The 21,707-nt window shown below is 41.5% G+C and overlaps 1 protein-coding gene across 2 annotated transcripts in view; it reads right to left on the bottom strand.

The window, feature by feature from the left end:
* The window catches only part of ZNF652 (zinc finger protein 652), a 66,330-nt gene that overhangs the window by 3,572 nt on the left and 41,051 nt on the right, over window positions 1-21,707 (bottom strand). For both annotated transcript variants that reach the window (XM_053262800.1, XM_053262801.1), the window contains 4 exons: window positions 13,347-14,472; window positions 7,314-7,461; window positions 3,205-3,320; window positions 230-374 (listed from right to left, as the gene is read on the bottom strand). In XM_053262800.1, the coding sequence (XP_053118775.1) occupies window positions 230-374; window positions 3,205-3,320; window positions 7,314-7,461; window positions 13,347-14,255 (1,318 nt within the window). In that variant the 5' untranslated portion in view covers window positions 14,256-14,472. The remainder of the gene's footprint in view (window positions 1-229; window positions 375-3,204; window positions 3,321-7,313; window positions 7,462-13,346; window positions 14,473-21,707) is intronic.

Raw genomic sequence — 21,707 nt, 5'->3', positions numbered from 1 at the left:
TTTTACCCTTTTCCTACCATATCCAGAAACTATTATTGGCCCCAGAAGGAAAGTGTCCCTCCTGGAGCTAACAGCAGCTTTGGGGTCACATTTAAATACTCAATCCCTGCCACCCCCTCACGGCTTAAGTTAAGTGCTGATTGATCTCTGAACCATGGATAATATTCAGCTTTGGAAAGTCTAGTATACTTTCATTTTGCAGAATTATTATTATTATTTACAATCTTACCAGTGTGTGTTTTCATGTGCTCATCGAAGTACTGCTTCATGTTGAAGTCTTTACCACACCACTGGCACATAAACTGCTTGTGTCCAATATGGATGCTCATATGGGAACGGAGCTGGTACTTGTACTGAAACCTTTCGTCACAGTTCTGCAACAAAGAAAGAGGAGCAGTTCCTTCATATGCAGGCAAGAAAGCAGGTAGCACAGTCCACAGTACAGAGAATGAAACTTACTCAATGTGAATTACATCTGGGGATGGTTGCTATATGGTCTCACAAGTGAAACACAGTGGACAGCATCCAGATTAAGTTAGTCATGACTGAACATCACTGAAATAAATGGGACAAGTTAGTCATGACAAACCTAAGTCCCATGAACTTCAATGAGGGCATAACCTCCCTAAATGCCTGCCTGGAGGCGGTAATGGGCTGGATGAGAGATAAACGAAGACTGAACAGATAAGATGGAGGTACTCATTGTGTGGGGTCGAAACTCGAGAGACTATCTTGATTTGCCTGTTCTGAATGGGGTCACACTTCCCCAGAAGGAACAGGTATGCAGTCTAGGGGTGCTTCTGGATCCAAGTCTCTCCCTGGTGTCCCAGGTTGAGGCAATGGCCAGAGGTGCCTTCTATCAGCTTTGGCTGATACGCCAACTGTGCCCGTATAAGAGATAGACGACCTCAAAACAGTAGTACATCTGCTGGTAACCTCCAGACTGGATTACTGCAATGCGCTCTATGTGGGGCTGCCCTTGTACGTAGTCCAGAAACTACCATTGGTCCAGAATGCCAGGCTCGTCTCTGGGTCATCTAGGAGAGACCATATTACTCCTGTATTGAAGGAGTTACACTGGCTGCCGATATGTTTCCGGGCAAAATACAAGCTGCTGGTCATAACCTATAAAGCCCTAAACAGCTTGGGCCCTGGGTATTTAAGAGAATGTCTTCTTTGTCATGAACCCCAGCGCCCGTTGAGATCATCAGGACAGGTCCGTCTACTTTTGCTACAGACTCGTCTGGCAGCTACTAAGGGACGGGGCTTCTCCGTTCCTGCCCCGAGGCTTTGGAATGCGCTCCCTAGTGAAATAAGAGACTCCCCATCTCTCACAACTTTTTAAAAGTCTTTAAAGACACATCTGTTCACCCAGGCTTTTAACTGATATTGTTTTAATTGTTTTAATGTTGTTTTTAGAATATCATTTTTGTTTTTTAAATTAAATTGCTGTGTTTTAAATTTCTTGTTTTTGTTTTTAACTAATGTTTTACTGCCCAGAGGTGTAAGTTTTGGGCGGTATAAAAAAAGTCAAATACATAAACAAACAAATAAAATAAAGGGACTTAGCCATGACTAACCTACTCTGGATTCCTGCCCACTGCAGGAATTCACCCCCACACCCGCCCCCACACTCTGGATTATCACATTGGTAGAATTGAAATAAGCAATTTTTTAAGGTTTAAAGACTACTCATTTAGGGCATGATGGGACAAAATGAAACAAGAAATGACTACATAGCAGGGATGGTAAAATAAGCAGCAATTTTAAAAATCAGTTTTTTAAAAATTAGATCATGTTTAATTTTTAAGAATGCAAAATTTTTAAGAATGCAAAATCTCATTTAAAAATAGCATGATTAAACAAACCTCATCATTGACATGATACACTAAGATGTAATCTCTTAAAAATGAATTGATGGTTCTCTCACATACATCAAGTTACCTATCAATCAAAAATGGGCATTCATTTCAGTTTAATCTCATGAAAAAGACTGTAGTCTGCTTGGCAGTGCCCAGCAACTACCCAGTAAAGTAAATACATTTTCTGGAAATTTCTTGGGTTTTAGTTGTTGTTTCTAAGCAGACTAAAATCACATGTTACGAAGACAGCTTAGATAGTAGGGTTATTGTTTGTGGAGGGCTGGGCCAAGACAGGGGAGTTAATGAAAGAGTTTGGTATTATTCACTCAAAGCAAATAAATCAACTGGGAGCTGAAAAAGCAGAAATGTGTATTTGTTTCAGTCTATGAATAAAAATGACAGTGGGAGTCAGGAAGATGAGCTACAACTTTAAAAGTTTTAAGGACAGCTTTCAGTGCTGTGATGACTTGCCAAATTTTCCACACACACAAAAAAAAAAAGAAAAAAAAAAGAAAGAAAGAAAGAAAAGAAAAGAAAAGAAAATTAAGAGCTTTAAGGACAGTCTAGGCAATTCCGGACACAGAAAACTGCTGCAATTGCAAATAGGGGAAAAATGTACATTTAAGATTTAAATGTGCTATTTTGTTTGTGGTATTTCCTTCTTGTCTTGTAATGTTCCTACATCTGCAGCTTGACACAGATAATGAGTAAATGCACCAATTATATAAAAAAACAGGTGTGCAGTATTTTCTAAATTAGTAAAAATCAAGTTATTTTAAAAATTACATAAAGTATACCCTCCTAAAAGTTGTAAATGCTTTATTGGGTTGTAAATTAACATGTTTTAGTGACCATTTTTAAAGAAATATGTGAAGCAGTATCAGTGGGAAATTTGATTTAAATCACTGACCTACGTCAGGCTTTGGCTTTTCTCTTGGTGACTTAAACCAATCTACCCTGCTACCACGTAGTGATGAATATTTTACCATGCCCCTCCTACTTCATATCTTTGATCAACTGTGAAGATGTGGCAAGATTAATTTCTCTAGATCAGGCCTGCTCAAATTAGGCCCTCCAACTGTTTTTGGACTACAATTCCCAGAATCCCTAGCCACACTGGCCAATAGCAAGGGATTATGGGAGTTGTGGGCCAACATCTGCAGGAGGGCCGAAGTTGAGCAGGCCTGCTCTAGATGATCAGGTGCTACAAATTACTGCTCCTAGACATGGCTGCAGTCACCCTACAGCAACTTTAAGCAGTCACTACAGGGCAAATAAGATTATTTTTCAAGTTCTATATCATTTCCAATTCTATTCCACACTGAATAATCAGAGTTCATACCTCACATCGAAAAGGCTTTTCTCCAGAATGCTGTAGGGAATGAACCTTGAGTGACATACTGCGTTTGAAGGATTTTCCACAGGTTTCACATGTAAATGGCATATCCTTGGTATGTGCTGAAATATCAAAACAGGGAATATGTATTCATATACCCACACGTAAGAAATCAATCAATCATGGAATACAGTTCCTTAAGTTTTGCTTTACATTCCACAGAATGTTCCTCATCAAAGACTCCTGAGGAAACTTAGCAGTCATGGGATAAGGGGACAAGTATATGTGTGGATTGCTAACTGGTTGAAGGACAGGAAACAGAGGGTAGGTATAAATGGAGAGTTTTCACAATGGAGGGAAGTAAGAAGTGAGATCTAGAGATCTGTACTGAGATCAGTACTCTTTAACTTGTTCATAAATGATCTAGAGTAAAGGTAAGCAGTGAGGTGGCCAAATTTGCAGATGATACCAAACTCTTTCGGGTAGTGAAATCCAAAAAAGATTGTGAGGAGCTCCAAAAGGATCTCTCCAGACTGGGTGAATAGGCGACAAAGTGGCAAATGCGATTCAGTGTTGGCAAGTGTAAAGTGATGCCCAACTTCAAGTATATGCTGATGGGATCTGAGCTGTCAGTGACTGACTAGGAGAGGAATCTTGGGGTCGTGGTGGACAGTTCATTGAATGTGTCAACTCAATGTGCAGCAGCTGTGAAAAAGGCCAATTCCATGCTAGGGATCATTAGGAAGGGGATTGAAAATAAAATGTCTAATATTATAATGCCCTTATACAAAACCATAGTGCGGCCACACCTGGAGTACTGCGTACAATTCTGGCCACCACATCTCAAAAAGGACATTGTAGAACTGGAAAAGGTGCAGAAGAGGGCAACCAAGATGATCAGGGGCCTAGAGCACCTATCTTATGAGGCAAGGCTACAACATGTGGGGCTTTTTGGTTTAGAAAAAAGACAACTGCGCGGAGACATGATAGAGGTCTATAAAATGGTGTGGAGAAGGTGGCTAGAGAGAAATTGTTTTCCCTCTCACATAACACTAGAACCAGGGGTCATCCCATGAAATTGATTGCCGGGAAATCTAGGACCAACAAACGGAAGTACTTTTTCACACAACACATAATCAAGTTGTGGAATTCTCTGCTACAAGATGTGGTGACAGCCAACAACCTGGATGGCTTTAGAGGGGGTTGGATAACTTTATGGAAGAGAGGTCTATCATCGGCTACTAGTTGGAGGGTTAAAGACCACCTCCAGCCTCGAAGGCAAAATGCCTCTACCAGTTGCAGAGGAGTAACAGCAGGAGAGAAGGCATGCCCTCAACTCCTGCCTGTGGCTTCCAGCGGCATCTGGTGGGCCACTGTGTGAAACAGGATGCTGGACTAGATGGGCCTTGGGCCTGATCCAACAGAGCTGTTCTTATTTTCACAGAAAAATTGATAGCAAGTTATCTCTCACTACTGTGGCAGATCAAACAAACTGTTTGGAAAAGATCCAAAAGTGATTTAGTTTATCCCTGTATACCAAAGCAGTGTACTCCACAGCCAAGCTCTGAAAACTAACTGGTATTATTGTGCCTTATAGGCACAGAATAGGAGGGGTCCGAAAAATATTATATCAGGGTTATCTTTAGGACAATGATTTATTTGACAAAACAACTCAAATGAGCTTTACCACTGAACTGAAGGCAACAGGTCTACCAATCAGACTGATAAATCATTCTCTCTACCCCCAAATTATGAAAAGAACCTCAGTACAGTATAAAATTTATAAAATTCACCTTTCACACCACCAGAGGAATCTACTTTTACCAGCAGTTCAACATTTCACCTTTAAGCTTAAACCTTCTATCCATTTGCTGCCTCAAGTAAATGGGTTCAACCAAGTCAGAATGATATCTTAAAGGCCAGATTTAACAGAACAAAGATTCAAATGAACAGTGCAATTATCAAGTCCTCCATTAACCGTCATTCAGACCCATCCATTCAAGGCAGAAATGGGCAACTTGTGATGATTCCACTACAGTAGAATTATACGAGCCACATTCTAGAAAATTAGGAATGTTCTCTCTCTCACACACAAACATACACACTCACAACACACTTACTTTATCCGATAGCTATTTCTATAAGAGCTGTATATGTTATGACCCTTATGGACACATAACTAGGGATGTTCAGGAACCGAGGTTCGTGCACTCGTTGCCACTTTGGGGAGGGCAGTGCAGTTTCCTACTGGGCGGCGCTCATCCCAAGAACCCACGCATGGCACTGGCACACGCAGTGGTGTTGCTGATCATGCAAATGGCACTGGTGCATGTGCGGATGCCCATAGGTGTGCTGGAGCCACATGCGGGTTCTTGGGTCAAGTGCCATCCCAGCAGGAAGCTACATGGGGCAGTAGAGAACAGGTAAGGACCTGCTCTCCTCTTTTTTAAAGCTCTCGCTTGTTGTTTCCCTCACCATGGTGTTGAACTCATCATCAAATCAGTGCATGAACCTTGGTTTGTACACATCCCTGCATATAACCGGAGCACCTGTGGGTGAGAGGGAGGTACCAGAAGACTTGAGGTAACCCCGCAGATAGATCAGTTTCACAAAATCTGAAGAAAAAATCCTAAAGGGGCAAAAAACCCATCCCAAACTGACCCAATGTAACTCAAGGGAGCAGCATGCTCATAGACTCAGAAGGCACTTAACAGACAACCAGATGGATAGAGCTAATGGAATTCAGGGGTGGGTGAACAAAAAGCAGGAAATTTCTCAGTTTGGAAAATATTTCCTCAGGACAGTCACAGTCCCTTCTGCTTCTAAGCAGGAAAGGTGTCTAAAGCTCTTTAATTTTCTCACCAGCCATTTCGCAGCTTTGTTTTTCTGAGATGGAAGGGGTTTGACACATTTTAGCTTTCGGTGTTGGGAGTTAACCACCCAAAGTTACATAAGAGAGAGAGAGAGAGAGAGAGAGAGAGAGAGAGAGAGAGAGAGAGAGAGAACACGAACACACTCCTCTGAGGAATGGAGTGGGGAGTTACGACTGAATCTGTTAATCTACTGATCACTGTATGTACGCACACATACACAGTCACACAACAAAAACACTCACCTATAGATATAACCTATTTCATTATCTCTTTTCCTCTATATAACCTCAGCAAATATTGATGAAAACACTGAACTTATCCCTCACCAGCCATTAGCTCTTGAAACTTTAGGACTGGATGAAAAGGAGCTGAGCACCAATGTTCCCCCACCCCACCACAAAATTTTTTTAAATAAATCCAGAAAACATAACACAACATTTGCATATGGGGACTCCTGTCTTTGTTGCAAAATTATTTTTTCATCATGCTTAGTCACAGGCTCAAGTAACACATGCACACCAGGGAAATATTGCAACATTTTGTTGGGAGTCCATACTTCTGGATGTCTATTTTTACTTTAAAAAGCAACCATCTTACTCCTACATTATATACCCTGCATTTTTCCACTAGCTCTAATCTAGCACTAAGTTTTCCTTTTCCTTCCAACTTCCTTTTGTCTCGTGTCTTCTTCAGATAATAAACCTATAGGAAGGAACTCTATTTTTGTGCCCGATATGTACTAGGCACTCTACATTTTAACTAATAAAAGGATTATTATATTCTTCCAACCTATGCTCATTACACAATTAGGAAAGGAAGGAGCTCAGTCAAAATACAATATTCCTTGACTGTACCAAGAGAGCATAACCTGCTATCTCTAAGATGCATTTACTGCTTTCACACATCAGCCCTAGGTATTACTGTGTTGGGCTGATTTTACAAGGTAACTGAGGCTGGTTTTAGAAATGCCAAATGGAGATGTCAAGGTCTGATGATCTGCTTTTCTCCCACATGGACATTTTTCCAGTTTTGAATCTCAACTGCAAAAAGGGACAGCAACGGCTGTGTAAGAAGGAATATAGTGGAGAGCACACTTGCACAAACTGAACCACACAGCATTCAGACACTTATATCATAGGAAATATTTGCTATGGTATTGGGCAATGTTCTGAATGGCCTTCGAATCAAGCAGTAGAAGTAAGGAAGCAAAATGCTGAGCAAGTACAGGCAGCAAGCACTCACCAACCATGTGCTTTCGCACGTGAGCCATAGTGTAGAACTTCTTTTCGCAAATCTCACAGGAGAATTTTTTCTCTGCATATCCGTGGACAATCTTGATATGCTCATGGAGGGACCATAGCTTCTTGAATGATTTATTACAGGAAACGCACTGAATGGGTGGGATAAAGAAGTGTAATTCACACAGAGCTTTTTTCAGATGCTACAAACCTGTTGTAACATAAACCTAAGCAAGTTTGACTACACAAAGGAAGAAATTTCAAAGAATGGTAGCAATTACTACAAAGGCATCCACTTCAGAGTAGTTTTGCTGCATTTTGTAAAGCTTAAAAGATACAAATTCAACAATGAATGAGTGGCTATTCTTGGGACTGTGACGCCACCTGCTGTTGCCTTGAGAGCAGAACAGCAGTTACATCCTGGTTTCAAGAACCTGGCAGGTATTCAGCAGCTGAATCCATCTGGTCCTGATGAGGAAAAATAGCTTCTAGCAGAGAATGAGGGAGAGGGGGAGAGTGTGTGCACTTGTGTGTGTTTAGATTTAACAATAAACTGACTCCTATTTAATGCCTGAAGTCACCTTGAGCTGATCTTAGAAACTGACATTCTACACTATTGAGGAATTTTGTGGTGTGTTTTTTGGAGAGCATATTGGAGGGCAAGTTGTAGAAACATGCTGCAGTCAACAAGGAAAAGAACAGCTTGAAGGATACACTTTTGAAAAAGAAAAAAAGATTTTGTTTAGACAAGTCAATCTTTGGAAGTGAGAAAACATTTCTACAAACAATTGACAGACATTCCATATTTCTAGCACACAATGTATGGATTCAGAATAATGAGAAATACCAGGTATGTGCCTATTCTGGACAATATATAAGCAACATATTTGCATTTAAACACACTTTGGTCTAAGTAGAACTGGTGAGTGCTCCATTTTATGTGACCAGGATAAAGCATACAGAGTAAAGCACATTTGCATTTCTTATCCAGGCTGCAGAAATCTGGAAATTTTTGCAGAAATCTGGAAATTTTTGCAGAAATCTATTTGACACAAACAAGTGCGGGAGGGGAAAAGAAGAACAAGGCTTATCAAAACATTTTCCTTCTACCAAGACTGTATGGCAGAGCAAAACTAGACAAAATCATGTGGGGCTACAGTGTTGAGGCTGAGCCTTGGTTCTAAATTAGAGTGAATTCGAACACACTTAATTAGTGGTCAAATAACAATACAACTACATCAATTATATGACAGCCAAGTATGAATTGGAAATTTGTATAGCCACAAATATCAACTTCAAATTAGTCCGTTATATGCAGTGATGTACATGCTCTGTGCTCAAATATTAAAATTATGTGCCAAGAAAAGCTAAATTTTGCAACGTATAAATTATTCAAATATATAACATGCATAATTTGTACACATTAAAAACCATTTTAAAAATAAAACACAAATATCTGGAGAAAATATAGCCTTACAAGGATTTAACCCCTTTGCACTGAAGACAAATCTTTTACACCATATTCCTTTATTAGCCTACTATATATTTTAAATGAGCACAGCCCAAAATGTGATCCTTTAATCTGCTCTCATATCTAGCCAAAGATTCAGAAAGGTAGACATGGACATAGAGGCAATAGGATTCCAGTTGCAGTTGTGGAGGGCATAAGGATTCTGGGGCTGAGGAAGTCCAAGCTGAGACAGGAGTACACAAGAAAGCTGTTGGAAAGGCGCAGCAGCCAGATTCACAAACTCAGGTTCTGTGTCTCAACCCATCAGGTTTAAACAGATAACCAAAATGTCACAATTAGTTCATAGTCAAAATACCTGTAGGTACAAAATCAGAACTTGGAACAGTAGAGGCCTCTATGGCAAACTAAGAGGACTCCTCAGTACTAGATCCCATCGATGAAAATGAGCACCCGGAACTCACCATAGTTGTTCTGCCCGAGTCACTGCAAATTCTGATTCTTTGACCATAGTATCTATCCCCCCAAAGCCTGAGGAACCAGAGTCAATTAAACTTCCTCCGCTTAGCCAAGAGACCCCAGAGAATGTCACCATCTATTCAGCAAGGACTAAAGAGGCCTAAGGTAAGGAGCATTTAAAGGTCGCCTCTATAGTCCCCTAGTCCTGTCACTGATTAAAAATGTTAACAGAGTCCAGCTGACTCCAGTCTATTGAAACCTTCAGATCCAGTGCTGCAGTTGCTGTTGCAAAGTCTTGCTGACTCATCTTGTGAACATTTGCTCCCCAAAGGATCCTCTGATTGCACATGTACCCAAAGGAACCCTGCTTAGGACAGTTTCTAAAGAACCCCTCACTTTCAGGCCCTGCATCCGCAGTAGGAACCAGACATAGCAATTTTTTTGATGAAATACAGCCTCCTTTGCTAAAGGGCTGCCCTAAGATTAAGCCTAGTTCACTAGCAGTCCCAACCCTGGAACAACCTGTTGCTTTCACTCACAATGATCCCCTTACAGAGGTTTCAGATTAAAAATCATGATGACAACCTTCATATATTTATCCCATTATGTCTAACACAAAACACCATAAGCAAGTTCAAAGTACAGTTCAAAACATCCCGAATGCTTTTATCAAGAAGGTTCCAGACATTTTAATATACACAGTCCTTTCAGGACCTAGGGATAGTCTAAACTCAGTGTGCTAAGTGGCTTAGAATGAACTTCAAAGAGTGTATAGCCCAATGTGATGCATGTTTACTCAGAAAGAAGTCAGAGTTCAGTGGAACTTACCCCTGAGTGTGCATAGGACTACAGCCTTTATGGCCCTATTTCACAAATCAATTAATAAAGGGAAATGTTTATTGAGAGCACTTGCCAAATGGGAAACACATTTACTGCTCCACAGTCTTGTGTGTGCCAATTTATCTCCAAATTTAAACAGTTCCACGCACACTCAGTGGGTCAATTTCACAGTTATCTATCAATACATCATAGTGTCATTTTAAAAATAGATCAATCACATGTGAACAACTTACAAAAAGCAAAACAGGAAGATGAAGTTAACTTTATAAATCCACACCACCACTCTGTGGTGTGTACAAGACTTCTGAGAAAGTCTATGCATCTCAACATTGCAAATAAATCCTGCAAACAGAGTAAGATGAATGTGAAAACATGGAGTTTTACATCAGTTTTGGTATTAGCTAAAAAAAGCTGTATTATAACATGAGCAGCAGGAAGAAAAGTTAAACTGTATAGGGTAGTTGACTGACAACTTGAAGGAAATATACAGAGGTGGAAACAGTGGTACATATGCTGGTAATCTCCAGGCTGGACTACTGTAATGCACTCTATGTGGGGCTGCCTTTGTACATAGTCCATAAACTGTAATTGGTGCAAAACTCAGCAGCCAGACTGGTCTCCGGATGGCCCAAAGGGACCATATAACACCAATCTTAAAAGAACTGCATTGGCTGCCGATAGGTTTCAGAGCAAAATACAAAGTGCTGGTTATTACCTATAAAGCCCTTAACGGCTTGCGTCCAGTGTATTTAAGAGTGCCTCCTTTGTCATGAACCTTCCCGCCTATTAAGATCATCTGGGGAGGTCCAGTTATGGCTACCACTGGTGGCTCATTTGGTGGCTACTTGGGATTGGGCCTTCTCTGTAACTGCCCCAGGGCTCTAAAAGGCACTCCCTGTCAAAATCAGAGTGTCTCCATCTCTGGCTGTTTTTAAAAAGACCCTTAAGACACACCTGTTTTCTCAAGCTTTTAACTGGTTAATTTTAAATGGTCTTTTAGATCACAATTGTTTGAGTCATTTTATTCTGTTTTATAATTTAACTTATGTACACTGCCTAGGGATGCACGTCAGGCAGTATATAAATATGATAAATAAAATAGGCAGGATATAGACTAGTTAATCAGGACTAAGCACCACTGAAATCAATGAGAAAAATTAGTCATGACTAACTTAAGCCTCATTAATTTCAGTGGGACACAGTCATGACTAACCTATTCTGGATCCTGCCTAATAGATTTTGCAGCTTTTTTGACTTCTTGAGAGGAAAAAATGTCAATTTGAAGAAAATGTCTACCATTATAGAAAAGTAATGTCCAGAAATCTACATTTTAGGTATAGAAGTGAAAATGGCAGGTCTCCGGGTAAAAAAGGGGATCATCTGCAAACAAAAAAGAGTCATTCCTCATCAACTGCAAGGGTTCAGTTCTGGCAAAACCTCACTGCTGGTAAATATGCAGTTGGTAAGGCATTAAAGTCTATGGGGAAAATGGGGTTAGCGGAACCGCGGTTGTGAAAAGACTGAAAACTAAAAGAAAAAATGTTCAAAAATCACCCCAAATCCACAGAACTCCCTTAAAATTGCTAAGCGTCAGCAAGAGGAGTGCACATATTGAACCTCTGGACATTTTTTTAACCCTCCGAAATAACTAAAAAGTACTTTTTTGGGGGGGGGAAACCCAATCAGTAAAAATCACTTTAATTCGTGAGTAGTTTGCAGGGTCAGCAAGAGGAATGAGTGGATTGAACCTCTGAATCTTCAAAAATAGCAAAAAACCCTCCCACATATCACAAAAAAATATCACTGAACCACAGTTACTTGGGTCGCAGTTGGCAGGACTGGTTGCAATTTCCCAGTGGTGGATACTCAAAACCATGATTGGGAAAACCATGATTGTTGAAGGATGACTGTATTCAATGTTGGATTTTGTTTCAGCACTTCAGATAAGAGGACTGACAGGTTTAATTATTCTATTCTTTTAGAATCATTTCCACATGCCTACATTTGTACAGACACCAAGGAACAAGACATACCTCATCTTAGTGAGTCCCAGGAAATGAAGGCCATTTTTAACATTTTGATTGCCTAATGTCATCAAGTGACCTCACCTGCATGATCTCACCTTTAATATATTTGTTCCTACGTTCTTATTGCACAGAAGGAAACCCATTTTCTATGTATCTGATGTTATGAATTTGGTGCGTCAGATTTTCAAAGGTGCAAAGAATGTAAGACTTGTTACACTGGTAGCATGTAAGAGCTGTGTGCCTTCATGAGTTCTGTGCTGCATAGAATCTGGATGTCAACATGGATTGGGCTTCCCACAATTCTGAAGCAAGTAGGAAAGTTTAAGAGAAGGAGAGAAGTGAATCCTGAGCAAAGGTTTGTACTGGTGGTATTGTGTATAATTTCCACAGGACTTCACATTCCCTATCTCATCTTATCTCATGGGTGGCAGGAGCTGAGAGACGAAGCATAGGCTCAACACTGCATAGAAATCTGTCTCTTCCCTGTCACACCTTCACACAAGATTTTCTACACACTTCTACAATGCACAAATACAAGTGTATATTTCACAACATGCAAATGTAAGCAGGAAGTTGTGACTAGCCATTCAGCATATATGTAGTACAGATACCTGTCAATTTGTTACATATTTTCCCCACTTGCAGGCTTCCCAAATGCACCTGGTTGGTCACTGCGTGAAGCAGGATGCTGGACTGGATGGGCCTTGGCCTGATCCAGCAGGACTTTTCTTATGTTCTTATATTATGATGTTAGTTACAGTTTTCCAACACAGAAGTGATATCCATGTAGAAAATAATTTTGAGTGAGGCAACATGTGGTTTCACCCTTCTCCCTAACTGCACAACTCAAGATTTGTGTAGAATTATTCAAACTAAAGAAGTTTTCATTTAGTCTGTTCTTAGAATCTGAATTGCCAAAGAGCACAGCATACTCAGCCTTCCTGTTTATATTCACCGTTTCTGGAGAATCAGTTTCTGCCAAAGCTAATCAGTGCAGTTCCATTTTGATGTCCCATTTCCCCAGTGGTGTTGTGTAGAGAAATCCTAACAGCCAGCCATCAGTCCCTCCCTCCCTACCCCACTCTGCTTCCATACAGATTGCTTTATTAGGTGTGCAACAGGAAATGTTGATAGAAGTAGAAAGGCTTGGGACCTCGATCTCCTCAAAGGATTTCCCCCCTTTCAAAGTGTCCAGGGGACAGCAGAAGGTAGGGAAATCTGGCAAGCAGGCAAGAGAACCTACCTGAATGTTTTTTTCACAGTCTGTTTGCTGGTGAAGGGAGAGCTCACTTTCTAGAACAAATTTCTTCCCACACTTGTCGCAGATCTGCATGCGCCTGTGAGTGACGTTCATGTGCTTCTCCAGATACCAGCGTGTGTTAAACACCCTGGGGCACTTCTCACAGGTCAAAGTCTCCTTTTCTTCACACTTTGATTTCTGCACAGGTGCCTTGGGCTCCTTTGCAGCTTTCTTCTTACGCTTGGGGGGCTCAACGCTTTTTCTACGGCCCCTTGTAGTTCTGGAAGTAGGGGAAGTTGTGGCGGCTGCAGCAGATGCAGCTCTCCTTGTCCTCCTTTGTGCAACACTATCTTTCTCCTCTCTTTGCTCTTTTTTCTTCTGCCTCTCATTCTCCTCCTCATCATTACTGTCTTCAGTGGCCTCTTCCTCCCCACTGTCACCCTCCTCTTCCTCACTGCTGGTCTTAAGAACAGCAGTTTCTTTGGACTGGGAGGGGACCCCCTTCTCCCCTTTTGATACATTTAATGTTTGGTTGTTAAGGTTTACCTCTACTATTATCTGCTCCCTTTTGTAAGTCACTTCTTCTTCCTCCTCCTCCTCCTGCAAGTCGTCAGAGTTCTCCCTGTCTTCTTTCACGGCTCGGACCTCTCCTACAGTTCTGTCCTCCCTGAAATATGGCTGTTCTTCTCTTTCATGAAGATGTGGCTTACTTGCTTTTGGGTCCACCAATACGGAATAAGGACTCCCAGACTCCCTTTTGTACACTTTGGTGGACAGATCAAGTTCCTGGCTGGCACCATGATAGAAAGTGGATGGCACCTGACCCCGGTGGCTGTCCTCTTGCGCCATCCCTGCTACATGTGTGGTGCAGTTTTTAGCCATCTGCTGGCAAGAACTGGCTGCTTCATTCATGGGGGCTCCCGATTCATTGAGCACCTTGTATTCCAGAAAACCAGTGAAGTAACTCCTCTGGAACAAGACGAATTGTCAGAAATAACTAACACACAACTGCCTTTGGGGAGCAAAGCACCAAAGCACGTGTAGCTCATGGAACTCTGGTTTTACAGCACGAGGACGTCAGCAGCAATTCACAGGAAGAAAGCTGCCAACCAACAGCTGAACATTTTTTCTAGAAAAGAAGGAGAAAATTAAGTCAGCAACTTAAGGATAACTGAAGGCATTTATTCCTGAAATCACTTGGCCCCTAATCTAAGCAGAGTACAGGATTTGCAACACAAGTTAACAATTCTTATTCATAATGGCATATTCATCTTATTACCTGGAAGGGGAGGGTGGGGGGAGCTTAGTTCTACTGCTGACAAGTATGGAGCTTTCATCTGTTCTTAAGAGAACAATGGAAGAACCTGAAATACATTTCCAGAACTATGGCTTCATCCAGTTAAAAATGGCACATATTTTCTTCCCTATCTTTGTCACCCTGTTCAATCATATCTTAAAGATATAAATTCCAGGGTTCTCTCAATCCCATATTTTGAACATTGCAATTAATGTACTTGCCTCTTCTTCTATATTCAAAATGACAGCAGGATTGTGACAGATGTCACACAAACTTAATTCAGAGAAGCAAGCGTTAAATTAATTAAATTAGTTTTGGCAGCAAAACAAAATATGAGCACTTCAGATTAGAGACAAACAAAGCTGTTTGTATTCTGTACATCTTCAATGACAATTTCCCTAGAAATTGGCAGCCTGAAAATTATTGGTATTCTAGCCCTTAGGGTTGCAGAAATCACCTTGAAACTTGTGGGTGGTGCCTAGTGAAATCTCAGAAGAGCAGGGGTGAACAGAACTCCAAAGTGATAGCATGAAAGATGGACTTCCAATGTCCTGCATAGCTCCTTTTCCATCCCGGCAGATGCACAGAAATCAAACAATTAGATTTTCAATTTTTTAAAAACCCAGCTGAGTGCTACGTTTCCACCACTCACAATGAAGTAGACTGAATTGTGTGCTTCGGTCTCTAGTACATCTTCAGAGAAGTCATAGCTCATGGTACGTTTTGCATGCTGAAGGTTCTATGTTCAATCCCTGGTATCTCCAGATAGGGCTGGAAAAATATCCTTCCCTGAAACCCTGGAGAGCTGCTTACTAGTCAGGGTAGACAATATTGATCTAGATGGACCAATGGTCTAACTGGTTATCAGGTAGCTTTATATGCTCACATATGTTCCCCTGTGACCTGATGAAGCCCATAACTTCATTTAGTATCACGTTTAAAACTTGGAAACTTTTATTTCCATTCTCTCTAAATGAAAAGAGGACGTGCTTAGGATGGAACATATGGAACACACACAGTTCTGAGTATAACCGTAGTGTAATGGTTAGTGTTGAACTAGGACCAGGGTTCAAAGCCTCCTTTCAGCTGTGAAGCTCCTAGGTGACTTTGAACTGGCCACTGTCTCTCAGGCTAACATCACATCACAGGATTTGTGCAAGGATAACATGGGAGGGGGCAGAATCACATATGCTACCCTGAGCAGGATAAACATGTAAAATATACTAAACCAGCAAGATGGCCTGGTCTATTGTCTGTTGTCCCTAAACATTAGCACTGAATGGAACAGGGGAGGGGAAGCTGCTTGGCTGTTGCAATGGCATTTAAATTATTCTTTACATTTGAAGTTAGTTGCTCACCTTTCCCACTCTTCCTCTTCTAAAATATAAAATAATAGTGCCTAGACAGATAGACATGCTCTGGGCAATTCCAAAGGTAACAACTACCCATGTTATTACCACCCACCCCCACCCCACACACAGACCAACAACTGTAGTCATGAAAATGTTTCCAAGTTGATATTATATATATATATCCACAGGCTAGAGAACATCTACTATAAAGCCATTAAAATATATAGTGTGTGAAACATTCAAAATGTTCAACAGAATAATCATTTTTGGACATACCTTTTTGCACATAGTATGGTTATATGCAAGCAGGGTTGATAAAAATTGATGATTTTAAAAAACAAAACTAAACACAGTTTTTATTTAAATCTGATTTTAATTTTTTTAAGCAATTTATAAAAAAGAACCTAGATCAAATATATCATGAATGTTAACTTATAATTATGTTATATGAACATGTTAACAGATATGGGGATGAGAGAGAACAGACCTGATCAATCCTATTATGTGGGTGATGTACATGCAACACACACACAGTCAAGCCCTTGTCCCCGCTCCCACCCTCGCAAAGTGTCATGACATTAGGCCCATTCATATGTTACGTTAACACTTGTACAAAAACCAGCAAAGGGAGTGAATACCAGTTGCAGGGGAGTAACTGCAGGAGAGAGGGCATGCCCTCAACTCCTGCCTGTAGGCTTCCAGTGGCATCTGGTGGGCCACTGTGTGAAACAGGATGCTGCACTAGATGGGCCTTGGGCCTGATCCAGCAGGGCTGTTCTTATGTTCTAAGTATACAGAGGTACAGATCTGTACAGCCACACACATTATGTTCAATGCAGGTACAGCAATATACTTCCTATCTGTACCGTGCATTTGAAGGGCCTGTATCCAGGTTCACTTTTAAAATGCACCCAGGTAGCCATTCACACAAACATGTGTACAAGTGTACAGACATCTCTATACTCGTACAGCATAATGTCTAAATTGGGCTAAAGGAGGCCAATGAATGAATAGAAGATGGAGTAGATCTGAGCAAGAAGAGGTCTAGATATAAATGCAAGGGATATGGGAGGGGAACAGAAAGTGAACAGAATGTATTCATGCAGTCATGAAGAAACTATTAAGATTATATTATCTATTTATTTATTTATTTATTTATTTTTACATTTACGTCCCGCTCTTCCTACAAGGAACCCAGAGCGGTGTACTACGTACTTGAGTTTCTCCTCACAACAACCCTGTGAAGTAGGTTAGGCTGAGAGAGAAGTGACTGGCCCAGAGTCACCCAGCTAGTATCGTGGCTGAATGGGGATTTGAACTTGGGTCTCCCCGGTCCTAGTCCAGCACTCTTAACCACTACACCACGCTGGCTCTCTTTCCATTAGAAAGAGACAATATTAGACAACAAGGCACTTTTACTAGATAATGACTGAATAGAATCTTCCTGACTAGTGATTTAAAGCATTAAAATTGAGTCTGTCTGTGAAGCAATTTAAATTGTGATTTAAAATGATTTTATTTAAATCAAGTCAACCCTGTATGCAAGTACAACCCAGTGCACAATCTTGGACAGATTACTTTGCCCCTATAAATTACACTCAGTCCTCAAAGTTTCGCACTCAGTTTCTCTCTGCATATTTTAATTTAGCCAGAAGAAAAGCCAACACTCCGTTAATTGAATCACCTTGTACAGCAACAGAATCATTTAGTAGTGTTGCTCGATAGCCAACAAGATTAATGATTAATAAAAAAGCAGGTAAGTGTTGAAGCACATACATATACTTTTTAACATTAACATTTCATTAACATTAAAGCCTTAACTAACTTTGAGACACTGGGTGGCTTCGCGTGACACCGGGAAGTCAGGTTGGTGGGAACTTGGCTGATAGCAAGAATGGACTCCTGCATGAGCTGGTGCTTCAGCTAATTTCATGTCATCCAAACCCTGTGCGGTGTTGGAATATTATCCACAATAGCTCTCAACAGCCAGAAAGCACAGTTGGTTTGCATAGCACTTAGCTAACTATGATTTACACCTTATCAATGAAGCCTGCAGCAGTTGGTAGATAAACCCCACACCTTGAGGATATTTTATGATGGCACTGCTTAAGGGTATGTCTCAATGGGGAGGGGAAACCAAGGCTGCAAGCCAGATGTCTTAAGAGTGTAAATGGAAAACTTAACACTTGTAGGCAAATCGGAACCTTTGGGGTTAAAGTAACACTTTAGCTTCTATGCGATGTGCAGGTGCGAAAGTTGTTTGCTCAAGGGTATAAAAAGGGGGGTGCCCTGCCAGATTGAGCTGGTGGCTGCACCCCAAAGCTTTTGCTAGCACTGTTTTGTTCAAGCTTTGTTTGAAACTTTTGATACTGGTGTCTAGTGAAATACCTAACCAAGAGACGAATGGGATACAGGGATTAATCTCTCTAACAGCAGGGACCAGCCCCCACCCCAAAGATTCTGTTACCTGCAGGGGTCAAGGGACGGGAGAGGATGGCAGGTGGCATCGAGTCCAGGGCGGGGAGCATCTCCCGCAATGGAAAGGCAGTCGTTGCAGCAGCAGAGAGAGCGCTGCGGAGCAGACAGAGACCAGCCATGCTGATGTTGTCTGACAATGCACGGCCATGTGAAACAAAAGAGCTAAACAGCAGGCTGGCTCCAGGAACAGGACAGAGGCAAGAGCAGCATAGGGAAGGGCAGGGAGAACCTTAATCATGGGATTTTGGGGATGGGGAGAACATGGGAGAAAGGGTGGGCAGAGCCTCTATGGCTCATTAAAGAGTCCTGGGTAACAGGAAGGGGCAGAGCTTGGCAAGGAAATGGCAGGGAGCTTCCCTATTTAAGCTGGTGGTGGCCAGGGATGAAGGCTACTGAATGCATGGAGCTTGGGACCTCCAGTGAGAGGCCAAGCAATGAAAACAGCTGGTCCCTGTGCATAGGTGAGGGGAACCCTGAGACCATCCAGACCGCCGAGGGACTGCTTCTGGGCAGGTCAGGTACAGGGCAGACATCCACCAATGTCAGGTTCCTGGAGCAGCACTTCTCTTTGGGAATCCAATATTCATAACCTACATTTGAAGTTAGAATTCAAATGTCGGGCTCCTGGAAGGAAGTGCTGCTCAGAAACCCAACCTTTGCAGGTTTGAATGACATGAAATAAGTGGAAGTATTTGCTAGCTAATAATAATGATGATTTGCTAGCTAATAATATGGCTAAGGCATAGGTTAAACATGCATGAGTTACTGACATTCAAACACTTCTCTACAAAATGACACCAACTTTGATCAGTTTGCACCTTTTTAAATTGCCCACATCTATATTCCTGTTTCCATGGAACTGACCCTCGGGCTCACTGATGGATGGGAAGAGAGAATCTGTATTAGGTCCCTCAGGAAAAGGAAGACTTCTGCAGTTCACATAGACACACACCCTCCAGAGCCATTTCCTTGCTCATAATTCTTGCATTTCCCACCATATTCACCAGTTTCTGTCTACATAAAACATTTTCAAACTGAGGTGTGTTCCACAGCACAGGATCTTTAGATCTGAAAATGGAGAAGCTGGGTTCAAAGCCAACATTAAACCACACACTCACTAGTTCAACTTGGCCAAGTCACCCAGTCTTCCATCTGAAAAACCTGGCCTATTTCACAGAGTTTCCCAAAGATACATGTAAAGCAGCAGGGATATTAAATAGTGCAATATCTTCCATGTCTCAGAAGTCATCTTATGGCTTTCACTTGAGAGAAAGTCTCCAAATGCCCTGTCTCCCAAGAAACACCAGTGGGAAACAAGCTCTCAATGTGGAGTAAAGTGTGGCAGTTGTAACACTACCGGACAGAAAACCAACCCTCTCCCTCTACCCTTTTTGCATGTTCATAAAATGCACTCCAACTAGAAGAGCTGCCTGTCAGGCAACTTTAAAAGGCCTAGGATATGTGCCAGGAAAGAGAAAACTGAAGAAAGGAGGGACCAAAAAGAAAGACAGGTGAGACAAAGCCAGTTCAGAAGAGATTAGGCAGCTACTCACCCCCTTATACAAATAGCCCATCTCTGAATCAGTCACATTTCAAACATTTGGTGGGTATGCTGCTAACATGGCTACAATGAAAGCCTGCAATTGAATACAATAAGAGGGGGAAGAAACTGGGATAAGGGTACAGACAAGGCACAAGACAGAGGTGACTGTACAAAGAGTTGGGAAGCAATAGATAAAGGAAAGAAATCTGCAGCAAAACCAGATGTAAAGACATGGAAATTCATGCCCACCCCAAAGCTATCTATGGACATGTTTCCATACACATTCCACTATTTGGTGGGCAGGTGAGGTCGTGTCTTGAGCTGGGAGGAAGGGGGGGGGGGTAACAGAATATGTCTGAAGAACCTGCATTCTTCATCTAGAAGCTCCTCAAATACTCCTCTCCCTAAGAATTGCATTGAAAAAGCAGGGTTTGTGACATCAGCAGTCATTATGCAACCTCCAACTATGAACTCAGTCATCCTTACATGTCTAGCAAACAATGCATCTAAGAAAAGGGACACAGGGGCCTGAGACAATGGTGGCGATTGGTATGATAGCTGCTTCTGTCACAAAGGCACCACTTTCCCCTTAAGTAACAAAAGCCCAATTCAGACATTATGTTGTGTGTGATCAGATGTCTGTGCAGATGTACATGTTTTTGTGTGAATGACTGCATGTGTTCATTTAAAAAGTGAATCTGGGGACAGGTCCCCTGAAAAGCAGGATACAGGTAGGGAGCATACTGCTGTACATGTGTTGTTATTATTATCATCATCATTTTTTACATTTATATCCCGCTCTTCCTCCAAGGAGCCCAGAGCAGTATACTATACTTAGGTTTCTCTTCTCAACAACCCTGTGAAGTAGGTTAGGCTGAGAGAGAAGTGGCTGGCCCAGAGTCACCCAGCTAGTATCATGGCTGAATGGGGATTTGAACTTAGGTCTCCCCAGTCCTAGTCCAGCACTCTAACCACTACACCATGCTGGCTCAACATGATGTTCAACATGATGTGTCAATAACTGTAGGTGTGTACAGATCTGTACATGTATACACTGTACACAGAATGTACATATATAGAACATTACATATTACTAAGGCTAAAGTCATGACATGAGGCAAGAAGGCAGAGACTTGAAATAAGTATGCAGATGAACACAAGCCCCAAGAGACACAGGAGGATGTATGAGGCAAAGGAATTAAAGCTGGCTGAGAAGGGGAGGCCAGTGATCACACAGCCCATCTCTGTGATCCCATTTCAACACACATTGTGATTGTCTGATCGTCACCTGACTGCTGCATGAGTAAGATTCTTTACAAACTCAAAGTTTTTAATTGGAATAAGTTGAACACAGTTAATTCACACAAATTTGGTGGTTTGGGGGTCTTCTTTCCATATTTGGGCTTTGCGGTGCTTGTTAAAAGTAAATATACTTGTTGAGTAAATTACAGTATATCTGAAAGAATATTTTGCCAAAATGCCTCTAACATGCAGCAGGCAAAAAGAGCTTTAGCATTTCTCTGATCTACAACATAAGAATGAGAAACAGACACTTCTAAGACATACTTTGTACTAGTACTGTTCCTCTCTAGTAGGGCCATTACTTTGCTCCCAGAAGTTAAAAGGCTGGCATGCTTAAAACTGGAACACACACTCTTAAAGCTTTTGCTTAGCTGAATGTTTGAGGGGGGAAA

Source organism: Hemicordylus capensis, chromosome 6 (genome assembly GCF_027244095.1).
Source record: "Hemicordylus capensis ecotype Gifberg chromosome 6, rHemCap1.1.pri, whole genome shotgun sequence".
In the NCBI taxonomy this organism is placed as follows: Eukaryota; Metazoa; Chordata; class Lepidosauria; order Squamata; family Cordylidae; genus Hemicordylus; species Hemicordylus capensis.
This window is presented reverse-complemented; position numbering and strand designations above follow the sequence as displayed.